The following is an 18,722-nucleotide window of genomic DNA, read 5'->3' as shown; positions in this document are numbered from 1 at the left end:
ACGTGCTAATTTTGTTAGTATTTTGGCAATAGACACCCAATGGGTCGGACCCCTAGATGGGGAATTATTTGTCTGTGTGTGACCCGCCTGTTAGCTTGCACGATTCTTGCCATTCTCCTTCGATCTCTCTCATCAACATGCTCTTTTTGGCCATAGGACTGCCACTGACAGGATGTTTTTTGTTTGTCGCACCATTTTTGGTAAAGACTAGACACTGTTATGTGTGAAAAGCCCAGGAGGAAGGCCGTTTCTGAGATACTGGATCTGGCAAGCCTGGCACCGACGATCATATCATGCTCAAAGCCGCTTAGGTCACTCGCTTTGCCCATTCTAATGTTCAATCGAACAGTAACTGAAAACCTCGATTCCTGTCTGCCTGCTTTATATAGCAAGCAATAACAGCCTCAAGTCTTCTTGGGAATAACGCTACAAAAGCTTGGCACACCTGTATTTGGGGAGTTTCTTCCAATAATCTCTGCAGATCCTCTCAAGCTCTGTCAGGTTGGATGGGGAGCGTCGCTCCACAGCTATTTTCAGGTCTCTCCAGAGATGTTCAATCGGGTTCAAGTCTGGGCTCTGGCTGGGCACTCAAGGACATTCAAACGTGTCCCGAAGCCACTCCTGCGTTGTCTTGGACGTGTGCTTTGGGTTGTTGTCCTGTTGGAAGGTGAACATTTGCCACAGTCTGAGGTCCTAAGCGCTCTGGAGAATTTTTCATCCAGGATCTCTCTGTAGTTTGCTCCAAGCACCTGTCCCTCGGTCCTAACTAGTCTCCCAGTCCCTGCCGCTGAAAAACATCCCCACAGCATGAGGCTGCCATCACCATGCTTCACCGTAGGGATGGTGTCAGCTCTGCTCCAGACGTGACGCTTGACATTCAGGCCAAAGAGTTCAATATTGGTTTCATCAGACCAGAGAATCTTGTTTCTCACAGTCTGAGAGTCCTTTAGAGGCCTTCAGGCAAACTCCAGCGGGCTTTCATGTGCCTTTTACTGAGGAGTGGCTTCCGTCTGACCCCTCTACCAAAAAGGCCTAATTGGTGGAGTGCTGCAGAGATGGTTTTCCTTCTGGAAGGTTCTCCCATTTCCACAGAGGAACTGTGAAGCTCTATCAGAGTGGCCATCGGGTTCATGGTCACATCCCTGACCAAGGCCCTTCTCACCCAATTGCTCAGTTGGCCAGCTTTAGGAAGAGTCTTAATGGTTCCAAACTTCTTCGTTTTAAGATTGATGGAGGCCTCTTTGTTCTTGGGGACCTTTAATGCTGCACACATATTTTGGTACCCATCCCCAGATCTGTGCCTTGACACAATCCTGTCTCGGAGCTCTACAGACAATTCCTTGGACCTCATTGCTTGATTTTTGCTCTGATATCCACTGTTAACAGAGGGACAGCTGTGTGACTTTCCAAATCATGTCCAATCAATTGAATTTACCACAGGTGGACTCCAATCAAGTTATAGAAACATCTCAAGGATGAGCAATGAAAACAGGATGCAACCTGAGCTCAATTTCGAGTCTCATAGCAAAGGGTCTGAATGCTTATGTAAATAAGGTATTTTATTTTCGCTTTGTCATTATGGGGTATTGATGAGTTAAAAAACAAACATTTTTAGAATAAGGCTGTAACTTAACAAAATGTGGAAAAAGTTTAGGGGTGTGAATACTGTCTGAATATACTGTATATATAAAACACAAGAAAATCAAGTTTTTGTCTGCACTGGGCCTTTAAAACTTCATGGTAGGGAGGCAGTGAGACAGAAGCAGTGTTGTGGGGGCCCATCAGATCAGTCTGGAGAGGCTCCCAGCCCAATCAAAGCACACCCACCTCTCTGTCCAGCAGCGTGGGGGAGATGACAGTGACAATGTTGCCGCTCTCTGGGTTGATGTAGAACATGTTGGGTGAGGGTTTGTCGGGCGACTGCCTCACAATGTTGTAGCGCAGCACCGCGTTCTGCAACCTGGGGTCATCAGCATCCTCCGCTGTCATCGTCATCACCACGGTTCCTATAGAAACAGATAGTTTACTGTTAGAAGGTTGCAGCATTATCTCAGTTCTTATTTTTTATATGATTTTAGTTGATCATTTATAAACAATACAAAACATACACATACAAATGACTACATCATACAAACATCACTACATCACACCTGCCCAGAACCACTAGCCCCCACCCCTAAGGGCACCCTTATCACTTTCTGCCACATGGCCTCAAACTGCACAATTTTGGTATATTTTTTGATAATAAAGCATTTGACCTTTCCATTGCGTGAGCGACGCAATGGCTAATTTCCAGTTTTTGAGTATACATTTTTTAAATATAATTGTCCAACCCATCTGGTATCTCACTGCACCCTCATATGGCATGTCTTGAAATATACAGACAGACAAATTAAAAGTACCTTTACATTGCAATATCTCTGACATCCATCTTTCCAACTCCGCCCATAACATTCCCAGAAGGCATGAGTTATTGAGTCATCAGTAGTTTTACACTTCAGACATGACTCTGCCGTTGTGCTGTCAAAGTTCTTTACGTCACCAAATCACAACTATGATGAAAATAAAAGCCTGTTCAAACTTGCACTGAGACAAAGGCTAAGAATGGTGACAGACATCAGTCAGAATACTCCGGGTGACCCTCTCTGAACACACATACTTTTTACTAATGCATTCTCTTCCAAACATTGGTCATAACGATATACCACATGTTATTTAGTAATGGAACAAAGATGTGGTGCCCTCCCTGCATCAGAGCTGAAATCCCAGTCCAACCTTGACATCCCCTCAACCCTCCATCCTCTTGTCTCACCTCAGTGATGAACCTTACACCTCCACTCTACAGGCAAGAAAATATATTAACTGCTCTGAAGCCAATCTCTCTCCCACCTCATATTCTTTCAGAACACACATCTCTTCTGAGGACAGCAAGGCATCTCTGTGGAGACTGAAAATTGAGTTTGGAACACTGTGTTTCACTCATAGAATGCAGAGTGCAAATTACGAGTGGGTCAGGGGGGACTAAACCGGCCAGAACGAGATATATATATTTTTTTACATTTAACCTTTATTTAACTTGGCAAGTCGGTTAAGAACTAATTCTTATTTACAATGACAGCCTACCCCGGCCAAACTCGGACGACGCTGGGCCAATTGTTCGCCGCCCTATGGGACTCCCAATCACGGCCGGATGTAATACAGCCTGGATTTAAACCAGGGACTGTAGTGGCGCCTCTTGCACTGAGATGCAGTGCCTTAGAGCACTGCGCCCTTCAAGCCCGACATGTATGGACTGGGAAATGATTACTTATGGACCGACTATATTTCATTAATTACATTTGTATTCATTTTATTAATCTTAGAAATTACAAATGTTAGAATTGTTCTTCCACTTTGACATTATTGATTATATTGTGTTGATTGTTGACAATAAAATGACAATTAAATCCATTTTAAAGTTTCTCGGCATGCACTTCAAATGAACATACGGTATTCTAGTCAAGGCTTATCCTATATAACTACTGCTGTCCACATATTTTCTACTCATACACTGCCCATAATGTCTCTACACACCATTGTATACATATATACAGTTGAAGTCGGAAGTTTATATACACTTAGGTTGTAGTCATAAAAACTTGTTTTTCAACCACTCCACAAATATCTTGTTGTTAACAAACTATAGCTTTGGCAAGTCGTTTTTTTCCAAAAATTGTTTAGAGACAGATTATTTCACTTATAATTCACTGTATCACAATACCAGTGGGTCAGAAGTTTACATACACTAAGTTGACTGTGCCTTTAAACAGCTTGGAAAATTCCAGAAGATGATGACATGGCTTTAGAAGCTTCTGATTTACATCATTTGAGTCAATTGGAGGCGTACCTGTCACTGTATTTCAAGGCCTACCTTCAAACTCAGTGCCTCTTTGCTTGACATCATGGGAAAATAAAAAGAAATCAGAAAAAAGTTGTAGAACTCAACAAGTCTGGTTCATCATTGGGAGCAATTTCCAAATGGCTGAAGATACCACGTTCATCTGTAGAAACAATAGTACGCAAGTATAACCACCATGGGACCACGCAACCATCATTCAGCTCAGGAAGGAGACGTGTTCTGTCTCCTAGAGATGAACGTACTTTGGTGCAAAAGTGCAAATCAATCCCAGAACAACAGCAAAGGATCTAGTGAAGATGCGGGTGGAAAAAGGTAGAAAAAGCATCTACATCCACAGTAAAACGAGTCCTATATCGACATAACCTCAAAGGCCGGTCAACAAGGAAGAAGCCGCTGCTCCAAAACCGCCATAAAAAAGCCAGACTACAGTTTTCAACCTCACATGGGGACAAAGAGAAATGTGCTCTGGTCTGATGAAACAAAATAGAACTGTTTGGCCATAATGACCATCGTTATGTTTGGAGGAAAAAGGGGGAGGCTTGCAACCCAAAGAACACCATCCCAACCGTGAAGCACGGGGGTGGCAGCATCATGTTGTGGGGGTGCTTTGCTGCAGGAGGGACTGGTGCACTTCACAAAATAGATAGCGCCATGAGGAAGGGAAATTATGTGGAAATATTGAAGCAACATCTCAAGACATCAGTCAGGAAGTTAAAGCTTGGTCGCAAATGGGTCTTCCAAATGGACAATGACCCCAAGAATACTTCCAAAGTTGTGGCAAAATGGCTTAATGACAACAAAGTCAAGGTATAGGAGTGGCCATCACAAAGCCCTGACCTCAATCCTATAGAAACTTAGTGGGCAGAACTGAAAAAGTATGTGCGAGCAAGGAGGCCTACAAACCTGACTCAGTTATTCCAGCTCTGTCAGGAGCAATTGGCCAAAAGTCACCCAACTTATTGTGGGAAGGTTGTGGAAGGCTACCCGAAACGTTTGACCCAAGTTAAACAACTTAAAGGCAATGCTACCAAATACTAATTGAGTGTATGTAGACTTCTGACTCACTGGGAATGTGATGAAAGAAATAAAAGCTGAAATAAATCATTCTCTCTACTATTATTCTGACATTTCACATTCTTAAAATAAAGTGGGTATCCTAACTGAAAGATAGGGAATTTTTACTTGGATTAAATGTCAGGAATTGTGAAAAACTGAGTTTAAATGTATTTGGCTATGGTGTATGTAAACCTCTGACTTCAACTGTATGTATATATTCGTTCAAATATTTATATATTTCTTAATTCCCTTCTTTTAACTTTTGGGAATGTGTGTGTATTGTTTTACATTGTTTTGTATTGCTACACTGTTGGAGCAAGGAACATAAGCATTTCGCTACACCCGCGATAACATCTACTAAATATGTATATGCAAACAATACAATTGTATTTTATTTGATATGTGAAATGCTTTATCTGTGAAATGCTCTCTGTTGGTATGTGATACCAACAGAGAGGTATATTTTCTGGGTGACCTAAATATTAACTGGCTTTCATCAAGCTCTCCACTCAAGAAAAAGCTTGAAACTGTAACCAGTGCCTGCAACCTGGTTCAGGTTATCAGGCAACCTACCAGGGTATTTACAAACAGCACAGGAATGAAATCCTCCACATGTATTGATCACACCTTTCCTAATGCTGCAGAAATCTGCTTTAAAGCAGTATCCACATTCATTGGATGTAGTGATCATAATATAGTAGCCATATCTAGGAAAACTAAAGTTCCAAACGCTGTGCCTAATATAGTGTATCAGAGATAATACAAGAGGTTTTGTAGTGATTTTCTATGTTGAAGATGTAAAGAATATTTGCTGGTCTGTGGTGTGTAATGAGGAGCAACCAGATGCTGCACTTGACACATTTATGAAATTGCTTTTCCAGTTACTAATAAGCATGCACCCATTAAGAAAATGACTGTAAAAACTGTTAAATCCCCGTGGATTGATGATGAATCGAAAAATTGTATGGTTGAGAGGGATGAGGCAAAAGGAATTGGGATCATATTGTAAATGTAGAAATCATGTGACTAAACTAAACAAAAGGAAGAAGAAACTGTACTATTAAACAAAGATAAATGATATAAATGATGACAGTAAAAAGCTTTGGAGCACCTGAAATGACATTTTTGGGCAAAAAGGCAAACTCAGCTCCACCATTCATTTAATCAAATGGCTCATTCATCACTGAGGATGATAGCAGACTACTGTATATTGCCACTACATATGTTTCCTTCTCTTCAATCTAAGCCTACAGGAAAGTATGTTCCCTCAGGCCTGGAGGGAAGCAAAAGTCATTCCACTACCCAAGAATAGTAAATCAACCTTTACTGGCTCAAACAGCCGACCAAATAATTGGCTGAACGAAACTGATAAGAAGATTCTGGGAGCTGTTTTGTTAGACAACAGTGCAGCTTTTGACATTATTGATTATAACCTGCTGCTGGAAAAACGTATGTGTTATAGATTTACATCCCATGCTATATCGTGGATCGAGAGTTAACTATCTAACAGAACACAGAGGGTGCTCTTTAATGAAAAGCCTATCCAACATATGTCTGTCTATGACCTGCCACTAATGAAAAGCCTATCCAACATATGTCTGTCTATGACCTGCCACTGGCAATGAACTGCCACTGGCATTGAGTAAAGCCTGTGTGTCTATGTATGCTGATGACTCAACACTATACACATCAGCTACCACATCGAGTGAAATCCCTTCAACACTTAACTAATAGCTGCAGTCAGTTTTAGAATGGGTGACAAGAAATAAACTAGTCCTAAATATGTAAAAAACTAAAAGCATTGCATTTGGGACAAATCATTCACTAAACCCTAAACCTCAACTAGATATTGTAAAGAAATTGAGCAAGTTGACTAAAGACTAAACTGGTTGGTGTAACCTTGGATGTTAAACCGTTATGGTCAAAACATACTTTAGGTAGACCCACACACACACACACACACACACACACACACACACACACACACACACACACTCTACATACACATACATTGTAAAATTGTTATATTGCTGTATTATGGATTTTGTATTGCAGATATGTTGAAGTAGTGTAGCGAGTAGTAATGTACTGTGTGATGTAGGGTTTTATTTTGTATTTGCCTTAATTTTGTTTAGATCTCAGGAAGAGTAGCTACTGCCTTGGCAGCAGCTAATGGAGATCCCTAATAAATACAAATACAAATTGCACATTTGCATCATACTTCTAATCATTATTCATGACTCTGGAAACAGAGATGTAAATGTATAAAGCTGGAAACTTTGTTCCTGTGCTGTCACCTTCTGCTTGTAGTGATAGCGATAAAGAACTCAGAAAGTGCATCTGGTTATTACTAGTCTACCAAGAGTAGGATACAACCCTTGGACATAATGCTAGGATGGGTGGGATCGGGTGAGGTAAGAGAGTTCAATTCCACGTCTCTACAATGGATAATCATGGAGTACACTCTACTCAGCCATCAGTCTAATATGACTGTTGGCGAGCTCTTGTGACTTGTCTCCCAAACCCTCTCTATGTCATCTGGTGGAGCTCCCTGGTCGCATGCCAAGGTCAAATGACTAGGCTCCTGATGTGATTAACATCTACTGACCCCCGTTGACCTCTGACCTGTCTGCTCAGACAGGCTGATAGGAATGAAAGAGGCATCATGTACTGTACCTACTATCAATATGGGCATGAAGGGAGATGGCAACCAGCTACTATCAGCACAAACACTCCCGCACACACGCATGTGCGCGCACACACACACACACAGACACACACACACACACACACACACACACACACACACAAATAAATAAATCAAGCATTCATAATTGGGTAATGGAACTAGATAAAAAGCAATAGCTGATTGCCAGTACCTAATCATAAACCAATTACAGCTACCTAGACTCAGTGACGAGTCATTGTCCTTTCTCATGAAGCCCATGTTCTCATCAGTGCTAAGGCAGAATCAATGTTAACTGGATTGGATGGTTAATGGGAGGATCTGAAATAGCTGGAGATGAAGCCACAGGTCCGAACTAATGTATTATAAACTTCCCTCATCTAATGGAGAGGATGAGATCAGCAAACAGGGTGAAGGCCTTCCCTCCTCTCTTCTAGCCTACCTTCTCCAGCCTTCTCCCCCTCTCCTCTCCACGCCTTTTGTGGATAAATATGTCAATACATAAATGTCTGTAGACAACTACTGTTTAAAACCAACAAATGAGGAAATATGTTTTACTTTCAATCTCTTTCTTTCCCCATCTCTCTCTATACTGAGGCAGAGGGGTCCCTGCTCCAAGTTCCCTGCTAGCAGTTATTTCAGACACAGTGGTGTCTCTCTCCCTGTGATTACCCCATAGCTGGGTACTGACGGTGTGTGTGTGTGTCTTTCTGTTTTCTATATGTGCACGTATGTGTCCACGTGCACCAGCATCCATCTGAGGCTGAGGTGCTACCCACTTACTGCAGCTGGAGAACCATGGGAACCAATCACAGAGGCCCCCACTATGGTGCAAGGAGCAGGTCTTTTCTACTCTTCTATGCTGTTACTTTAGCTCAACCCCAGGAGTCAGCCACAGCAGCACTCAACCCAACCACACAACCCAGGCAACTCCAGCTGACTCACTACAGTCAACTATGAAAGGATGAAAGGGCTGCGTGGTTAATGTGCATGGACAAGCAGGTAATTATGAAGATGTCACACAGTATTATTAGTTCATAGGGTGCTTCATATCCTAAATGATCCATGAATGAATAGGGGGAAAGTAATACTGATTCAGTGTCCTAACATTTTCTGGTCACGTTATATAAAATCTATTGAAACTCAGTATCAAAGATAACAAAAAGCTAATTGGGAAGTGGAAGTACAAGTGGGAGAGAGAGAGAGAGAGAGAGAGAGAGAGAGAGAGAGAGAGAGAGAGAGAGAGAGAGAGAGAGAGAGAGAGAGAGAGAGAGAGAGAGAGAGAGAGAGAGAGCATTTTTACAGCTCCTTCCCCAACTATGTGGTCCTCCGGGTGAACTAACTGAATAGGATGGTTCTGAATGAGCTTAGTCAATGCATGCAGCAGATGCACTTTACCTCATTCCACATTGTTGCTGTTGCTGTTGCTGCTATTCAGAAAGAACACTTACCATGTGTTTTTGTGCTGAATCTTTTCCACCGGGGGTATTTGGTAGATTAACGCTGAGGTTTTTCCTTTCCTTAGCCCACCATGCCCCCCTACGCAGAGCCCAAACGAAAACACACAGCCACAACAAATATCGAACATCCATCCTCCTATTCAACCGTTAATACTTCAAGTCCATTGTGCACTACCAATGGGGAGTGGGCACAAAATGGAGACTGAACGTTCCACTGTAGAGACACATAATTCCATTGAACAAGCCATTCGCTGCCTTCTGCTGCTGTATTACCATAGCCAAGGACATTTTCACTGGCCTTTTTATTGTATGTTCATGTGGTGGTTAATTCTCATCCTTCCTCAGCAGGTATACTGTCATGCAAATAAACTAGCGACACAACTAAACATTTCTGTGGCTCAGGGTTCTCTCATAGCAGTTTCCTTATGGAAGTAAACCTCCAAGGTCCTTGCTGAGAACACAAAGAAATAGTGTCACCATCTTGGATACACAATTGACAGAAAAAGAAAGATTGCATTGTAATTATTTGCAAGAATTAACAATGAACCAATTAGGCACAACAATTAACACTTCATCTGTTAAACTGTGACGGTTAATCTGAGGAGAATTATAGGCCCTTCTCCAAGGACTAAAAAAAGTTTAACAGAAAGTTTACAACTATTTTACAAAAACTTTTCCCATTCATTCATTTACAGCACTTGAATATTGTTAGTGGAAATAATTAACATGCTATGAAACTAGCAGCAGCAGAAGTAGGAGGCTAGGAACTGCAGACCAGACCGCTGTACTGAAACACAATGGGCTTTAATGAGTATTGGGCTGACAGTGAGGGGAATTGACTCAAATAGTTTGCCCTCAACTGCTTACCGCTCATCACAGTCTAATTGTCTTTAAAGATCAGATCAGAACACAGGGGTTGGCAGATTTAATGTATTTATTTTATTTCACCTATATTTAACTAGGCAATTCAGTTCAGAACAAATTCAATTATTTATCAAGAAGGTCAATTATTGATCTATGGCATACATGTACACTACCGGCATTCCAGGTGAACCTGGTTAAGAGAATGCCAAGAGTGTGCAAAGCTGTCATCAAGGCAAAGGGTGGCTATTTGAAGAATCTCATATATAAAATATATTTTCATTTGTTTAAAACTTTTTTGGTTACTACATGATTCCATATGTGTTATTTCATAGTGTTGATGTCTTCACTATTATTCTATAACGTAGAAAATAGTAAAAATAAAGAAAACCCTTCAATGAGTAGGTGTTCGAACATTTTTGAGCAGTAGTGTATTTTTCCTGTTTCTTCCCAGACAAGATAATGATCAGATTTGGGAAAAATATCATAAGGGTGGATTTTAGTAACACGTGAAAGGGAACATTGAATGCTGGGTATGAAGTTATCTGACTGAATAATTAAATTGAGATTGTCACCATTTTGGAACATAGCATTGACCAATCGTGGGGTAAACTATAACAAAGTTTTGTGGAATTCAAAAAAGGACTTCCTTTGTTTGGTATGACTATTTTGTTCCCCATGAGCACTTAAGCTCTTCTGTAGGCATTCACAACAGACTGACAAATCATTCAACCAGGATTAAAGCGTGTATGAAACACACAAACAAAATGTCTGCCGGAATCATCTTCTCTCTTTGCTTCAGCAGCAACACAGCAGCATGCCACAAATCCCACAGCAATAAATAGCAAATAAACTCCACTGTGTCATCCTGATAACATCTGCCTAGACGACATGATCCATGGCTGTGATGACATGTTCAGCGGAGTGAACCATGCCCTCTCCCGGCTACACACAGGACCACACAAGCTCAACCCAACCTGGCACCCCAGAGCCAAGTTCAATCAGCACACAGCCACACACCTCCTGTCAAAGGATTACACTTACTGGTGGGCCAGCAAATGTCACTTATCAATAGAGGAAGAAATACAAGATGAGTGGATAGTTGCTTCAGTGTTTGTCTCTCTACTGCATCTAAATATTTCCCTCAGAGTCTGCTGGTGGCAGGACAAAGTTCATTATTTCACAGCAACTGTAGAATGGATCCCTGTCCATCCAAACTAGCAACCAGCCAAAAAGCTCTCTTTAATCAAAGAAACTATGCACTAAGATATTGTTTCTTCTATGAAAACCTACTCCACCTCAGGTCCACAGGCATATTCAGGGGCAGTTTCTGATGTTATTGTGAATATGGCCTTGCTCTGAGAGCTGTGAGTGGGATAGAGAGAGAGAGAGAGAGAGAGAGAGAGAGAGAGAGAGAGAGAGAGAGAGAGAGAGAGAGAGAGAGAGAGAGAGAGAGAGAGAGAGAGAGAGAGAGAGAGAGAGAGAGAGAGAGAGAGAGAGAGAGAGAGAGCTATTTCAGTCCTTTCAAGAACATTTATAAAATAAATAAACCCATTATGGAGGACAAGGACATTCCCTTGGGTAAATACCAAGCTGTAGACAGTGTGAAGAGAATTACGCTAGGTAATTAAATTAAATATAATTCCTTCCATTGGCAAACATATGAATCATAGTATTTGAAATTATTAGAAGGGTACAGTAATAAATAAATACATTGAGACAGAAATTTCAATGAACTGGTGTATGGGGATAAATAGACCGAGTTGTTGTTTTCAGTCCATCACAGTGTCTTCATTATAATCGGCTCCATGTGTAACCTCCATCCATCACTTTAAGTCTACTGGGAATAGCTGCTTACAGATATCATATTATGTAGCTGCTCATGATGTAGATCACTGATTATAACTGTCACTGGTACAGTATGTCTAATTCAGAATACAAGCTTTTCAAAAAATACTTGTATTATAGTACGTTGATAACAGTCCAGCTTTCTTGGGTTCTACCCTGTATCCTCTTTTCCTCCTGCTTATAAACCCCCCATTTCTCCCTCTGTAGTAGTGTTCATGCTCTGCAGTGGTGTTCATGCTCCGCAGTAGTGTTCATGCTCTGTTCTGTAGTGCCTGTAGTTTTCAACGCCTGTCAAATACGATCCCTAGTCAGTCTTCAGCTGTTCTCATGGTTCACTTTCTGCCTCATACCTGCAATCCAGCTGTCCAGCTCAGAAACGCAGGCAGACAGACAGACAGACAGACAGACAGACAGACAGACAGACAGACAGACAGACAGACAGACAGACAGACAGACAGACAGACAGACAGACAGACAGACAGACAGACAGACAGACAGACAGACAGACAGACAGACAGACAGACAGACAGACAGACAGACAGAGAGACAGACACTGGCCTCTAATACCCCGTAGACAACATCTAACACTGGCAGCCTACCTGCTGCAACACCACACATACACCTATTAGAAAAAATTGTGCTATCTAGAACCCAAAAGGGTTATTACATTTACATTTTACATTTAAGTCATTTAGCAGACGCTCTTATCCAGAGCGACTTACAAATTGGTGCATTATGATATCCAGTGGAACAACCACATTAAAAAAGTGCATCTAAATCATTTAAGGGGGGGGGGGGGTAGAAGGATTACTTTATCCTATCCTAGGTATTCCTTAAAGAGGTGGGGTTTCAGGTGTCTCCGAAAGGTGGTCCCCGTAGGAAAACCCTTTGATGAAACCTTTTTGGTTGTAGGTATAACCCTTTTGGGTTCCATGTTGAACCCTTTCCACAGAGGGACCAAAAAGGGACAGCCGAAGAACCCTTTTGGATTTTTTTTTAAAGTGTAGGCAACCTCTGCTGCAGCACCTCACACAGGCTACCCCATCAGACAGCCTACCTGTAACACCTCACAGCCCAACACAGACACACAGCCTGCATCCCAAGGCACCACTGGGCAGTGATATGCCGGCTCTAGTCTTTTGGAGGCCCTAAGCGAGATATGATTGGGGGCCCCCCACCAAGCTGGCACATTTGTTTTGTAATTATTTGTTTTTGTAATGACTTTTTTTCATTTTAAAATTGTTTTTTTATAAGGGGTGATTCAATTTTAATATTGCAGAAAGATTGTTGCTTCCATCAATGTAATTGTCTGCATCATTTCCAATCCCCCATATCTTTTTGGGGTAAATATATATATCCATATACATACATACATACATACCCATATACATATGTATAAATAAACATTCATACATACATTCATACATACTTTTTTTTAGAATATACCTTCATTATTCCCAGCAAACCCTACCACCCGTACCCCAATTGGAGTAAACTAATAAACAATAACACTTAGGCTTCTACCTTCCGTTTATACATATTAAACACATTTTACAGACAGTCTATTTTACAATAGTTATATTTTGTTTGTTTTTAGTCCTTCCTCTATTTCTTATGTCCATCCAGTTTGATTTATATTTGTAACTGTGCTATTTCACACAATTTCTGAACCTACATACATTTTACAAACCCCATATGTTTTACATTGGCTATCTTGTTATTAGTCCCACCCTTCAGCTCCATTCAACCCCTCCAAACTATCTCTTAACACCATCCATTTTGGATCTCTATTTGCCATATATTTTTCAACTGCACTGTGATGCTTCACAAAAGTACTGAACCATTCTATTCTCATCGCTTCTACAGATTGTAAATTAAAGATAAACATTTTTGTTAAAATAATTATTATATTATTGATTGATTGATTATGACTTTTTAAATCACCCAGTATTGCTATCTGCAGCGTTAGTTCTAGGTAAATGTTGCAATTCTTCAGCTATTCCTGGACATGTGACCAAAAACCAGCTACATATGGACAGTACCAAAATAAATGATCTAATGACTCTGTCTCCCCATAGGAAAATCTTCAGAGCTTGGAAGATTGTATCCCCCATATACAGTGGGGAGAACATGTATTTGATACACTGCCGATTTTGCAGGTTTTCCTACTTACAAAGCATGTAGAGGTCTGTAATTTTTTATCATAGGTATACTTCAACTGTGAGACGGAATCTAAAACAAAAATCCAGAAAATTACATTGTATGATTTTTAAGTAATTAATTGGCATTTTATTGCATGACATAAGTATTTGATACATCAGAAAAGCAAAACTTAATATTTGGTACAGAAACCTTTGTTTGCAATTACAGAGATGTAGTTCTTCACCAGGTTTGCACACACTGCAGCTGGGATTTTGGCCCACTCCTCCATACAGACCTTCTCCAGATCCTTCAGGTTTCGGGGCTGTCGCTGGGCAATACGGACTTTCAGCTCCCTCCAAAGATTTTCTATTGGTTTCAGGTCTGGAGACTGTCTAGGCCACTCCAGGACCTTGAGATGCTTCTTACGGAGCCACTCCTTAGTTGCCCTGGCTGTGTGTTTCGGGTCATTGTCATGCTGGAAGACCCAGCCACGACCCATCTTTAATGCTCTTACTGAGGGAAGGGGGTTGTTGGCCAAAATCTCGCGATACATGGCCCCATCCATCCTCAATACGGTGCAGTTGTCCTGTCCCCTTTGCAAAAAAGCATCCCCAAAGAATGTTTCCACCTCCATGCTTCACAGTTGGGATGGTGTTCTTGGGGTTGTACTCAACCTTCTTCTTCCTCCAAACACGGCGAGTGGCGTTTAGACCAAAAAGCTCTATTTTTGTCTCAGACCACATGAACTTCTCCCATTCCTCCTCTGGATCATCCAGATGGTCATTGGCAAACTTCAGACGGGCCTGGACATGCGCTGGCTTGAGCAGGGGGACCTTGCGTGCGCTGCAGGATTTTAATCCATGATGGCGTAGTGTGTTACTAATGGTTTTATTTGAGACTGTGGTCCCAGCTCTCTTCAGGTCATTGACCAGGTCCTGCCGTGTAGTTCTGGGCTGATCCCTCACCTTCCTCATGATCATTGATGCCCCACGAGGTGAGATCTTGCATGGAGCCCCAGACCGAGGGTGATTGACCGTCATCTTGAACTTCTTCCATTTTCTAATAATTGCGCCAACAGTTGTTGCCTTCTCACCAAGCTGCTTGCCTATTGTCCTGTAGCCCATCCCAGCCTTGTGCAGGTCTACAATTTTATCCCTGATGTCCTTACACAGCTCTCTGGTCTTGGCCATTGTGGAGAGGTTGGAGTCTGTTTGATTGAGTGTGTGGACAGGTGTCTTTTATACAGGTAACGAGTTCAAACAGGTGCAGTTAATACAGGTAATGAGTGGAGAACAGGAGGGCTTCTTAAACCCTGTTAGGGCTAGGGGGCAGTATTGACACGGCTGGATAAAAAACGTACCCGATTTAATCTGGTTACTACTCCTGCCCAGTAACTAGAATATGCATATAATTATTGGCTTTGGATAGAAAACACCCAAAAGTTTCTAAAACTGTTTGAATGGTGTCTGTGAGTATAACAGAACTCATATGGCAGGCCAAAACCTGAGAAGATTCCATGCAGGAAGTGGCCTGTCTGACAATTTCTTGCCCTTCTTGATTATCTCTATCCATTACAGAGGATCTCTGCTGTTACGTGACACTTCCTACGGCTCCCATGGGCTCTCAGAAGGCGGCAAAAAGCTGAATCGTGGCTTTGCAGGCTCTGGTTGAAAAAAAGTAGCGCGTTTGGGTAGTGGCTGGTTACAGTACTGTGAGACTCAGGCGCGTGCCCGAGTCGACCTCATGCTTTGTTTTCTTTTGTCTGTTTACCTAAACGCAGATTCCCGGTCGGAATATTATCGCTTTTTTACGAGAAAAATGGCATAAAAATGGATTTTAAACAGCGGTTGACATGCTTCGAAGTACGGTAATGGAATATTTAGAATTTTTTTGTCACGAATTGCGCCATGCTCGTGACCGTTATTTACACTTCGGATAGTGTCTTGAACGCACGAACAAAACACCACTATTTGGATATAACTATGGATTATTTTGGACCAAACCAACATTTGTTATTGAAGTAGCAGTCCTGGGAGTGCATTCTGACGAAGAACATCAAAGGTAATCAAACTTTTGTAATAGTAAATCGGAGTTTGGTCAGGGCTAAACTTGGTGGGTGTCTAAATAGCTAGCCGTGATGGCTGGGCTATGTACTCAGAATATTGCAAAATGTGCTTTCACCGAAAAGCTATTTTAAAATCGGACACCTCGATTGCACAAAGGAGTTCTGTATCTATAATTCTTAAAATAATTGTTATGTTTTTTGTGAACGTTTATCGTGAGTAATTTAGTAAATTCACCGGAGGTTTGCGGGGGGTATGCTAGTTCTGAACGTCACATGCTAATGTAAAAAGCTGGTTTTTTATATAAATATGAACTTGATTGAACAAAACATGCATGTATTGTATAACATAATGTCCTAGGTGTGTCATCTGATGAAGATCATCAAAGGTTAGTGCTGCATTTAGCTGTCTTCTGGGTTTTTGTGACATTATATGCTAGCTTGAAAAATGGGTGTCTGATTATTTCTGGCTGGGTACTCTGCTGACATAATCTAATGTTTTGCTTTCGTTGTAAAGCCTTTTTGAAATCAGACAGTGTGGTTAGATTAATGAGAGTCTTGTCTTTAAAATGGTGTAAAATAGTCATATGTTTGAGAAATTGAAGTAATAGCATTTCTAAGGTATTTGAAAATCGCGCCACGGGATTACACTGGCTGTTGCGTAGGTGGGACGATTTCGTCCCGCCTAGCCCAGAGAGGGTAAGTAGGAAAACCTGCAATATTGGCAGTGTATCAAATACTTGTTCTCCCCACTGTATATAACATTCTAATGGTTGCAAGAATTTTGTATAATAATTTAAATAAAAAAATATGAAGTTTTGAATCCTGCTCTCACACCCTGATCAGTTTCACCTGTCCTCGTTATTGACTCCACCCCCTCCAGGTGTCGCTGTTTTCCCCAGTGTATTTATCCCTGTGTTTTCTGTCTCTCTGTGCCAGTTCGTCTTGTATGTTCCAAGTCAACCAGCGTTTTTACCGTACTCCTGCCTTTCCTATTCTTTTTTTTTCAAGGGGTCCTCCCGGTTTTGACCCTTGCCTGTTCTGGACTCTCTACCCGCCTGCCTGACCATTCTGCCTGCCTTGACCACGAGCCTTTCTGCCACTCTGTACCTCCTGGACTCTGATCTGGTTTTGACCTTTTGCCTGTCCACGACCATTCTCTATCCTAATCCTTTTGGATTATTAAATATTGTAAGACTCCAACCATCTGCCTTCTGTGTCTGCATCTGGGTCTCGCCTTGTGTCATGATGCCGAAGTTGTTTTGCGTTTCCATTCATAAACCGTGGGCCATGGAACAGGTACATCGCAAATCTCTTCCCAACTATTTTGCAATTTATATGTAATAGCTGTCAATTTTTTGGTCCTTAAATGAAATTGGTACGTTTTTATTTATCACGATTTTCTTTAACCATTTATGGTCTTTATTGCAGGGCCGACAGACAAGTTCCTTACTTTTCCCCTCTTCTACTTGCCTCTTCCATTTTTGTGGTAATTCTGCAATTAGTTGGTTGTAATTTTGGGTAGAGCAGACTCCATCAGTCCTATTTATGAGATAATTTACAAAACAATTACATATTATTTTAAAATGTTTTTATCAATTAGTAGATTTGAGTTTAAGCACAATATTTGTTGTATTATTTGTTCTGTCTTTTCAGGTGGATTAAACTAAAATTGCAACCAACTTTCTAAGGCTTGTTTAAAAAATAAGAATATTTTTGAGATTTCGTTTTAAAACAACTGAAAGTGAGCAGTTGTAATCTGAATAAAAGGAAAAAGGCCATTCTTGAACATGGGGTGAGACATTCCTACCAATTTACAAGTAACCATTTCGGATTTAAGTATAACTTTTGTATGACTGTCTTTAGTGAGAGGTCTAATGCTTTAATATTTAATAATGTCTGCTCCCCGAATTCATATTTGTTACATAAATAGGCACTTTTAATTTTGTCTGGCTTGCAATCCAAATAAAATTGAATATTCTTTTGTTAATATAATTTAAAAGGCAGGTCACTAGGTGCAGGCAAAACCATAAGCAAATAGCTAAACTGTGATATGACTAAAGAGTTAATCAGGCCAATTTCTCCACAATATAGACTGATATTTTCCTTTTCATGGTAGCAAGATCTTATCTATTTTTGTTAACTTTCCATAAAAATGTATTGGAGTGAGATCATTTCTTTCTTTCTGAATTTGGATACAGAGTATGTCCACATCCCTGTCAGAACTTTTTATTGGTAAACTACACGGTACTGTAAAAGTTTCATTTTTTAGTGATCCAATACGTAGTATAGTACAGTTATTATAATTTGGTTTTAATCTAGAGAGGTTAGCAAAAGTATCTAGATCCTCTATGAGGCTGTGGAGAGATTCTAATTGTGGTTTTAAAAGAAAACATGAATCATCAGCGTACAATGACACACTTGTTTTTAAGCCACTGATATCTAATCCCTTAATATTATTGTTGGATCTAATTTTAACAGCTAACATTTCAATGGCAATAATAAATAGATATGCTGATAGTGGACAACCTTCTTTTACTCCTCAACAGTTTAAAAATGTTTGAGACGTAGCCATTATTTACTATTTTACACCTAGGGTTACTATACATAACTTTAACCCATTTTATAAGAGATTCTCCAAAAGTGAAATATTCTAGGCATTTATATATAAACTCCAGTCGTACTTTATCAAAAGCCTTTTCAAAATCA

General features: G+C 40.7%; 1 protein-coding gene across 2 annotated transcripts in view; it reads right to left on the bottom strand.

Annotated features, from left to right (window-relative positions):
• LOC106573702 (cadherin-13-like) overlaps positions 1-18,722 on the bottom strand; it is a 706,604-nt gene that overhangs the window by 251,997 nt on the left and 435,885 nt on the right. For both annotated transcript variants that reach the window (XM_014148993.2, XM_014148994.2), the window contains one exon: positions 1,828-2,006. In XM_014148993.2, coding sequence (XP_014004468.1) covers positions 1,828-2,006 — 179 coding nt within the window. The remainder of the gene's footprint in view (positions 1-1,827; positions 2,007-18,722) is intronic.

The sequence above is a fragment of the Salmo salar genome, chromosome ssa16, assembly GCF_905237065.1.
Source record: "Salmo salar chromosome ssa16, Ssal_v3.1, whole genome shotgun sequence".
NCBI lineage: Eukaryota > Metazoa > Chordata > Actinopteri > Salmoniformes > Salmonidae > Salmo > Salmo salar.
The sequence above is the reverse complement of the archived record's forward strand: the minus strand, read 5'-3'. Positions and strand labels throughout refer to the sequence as shown.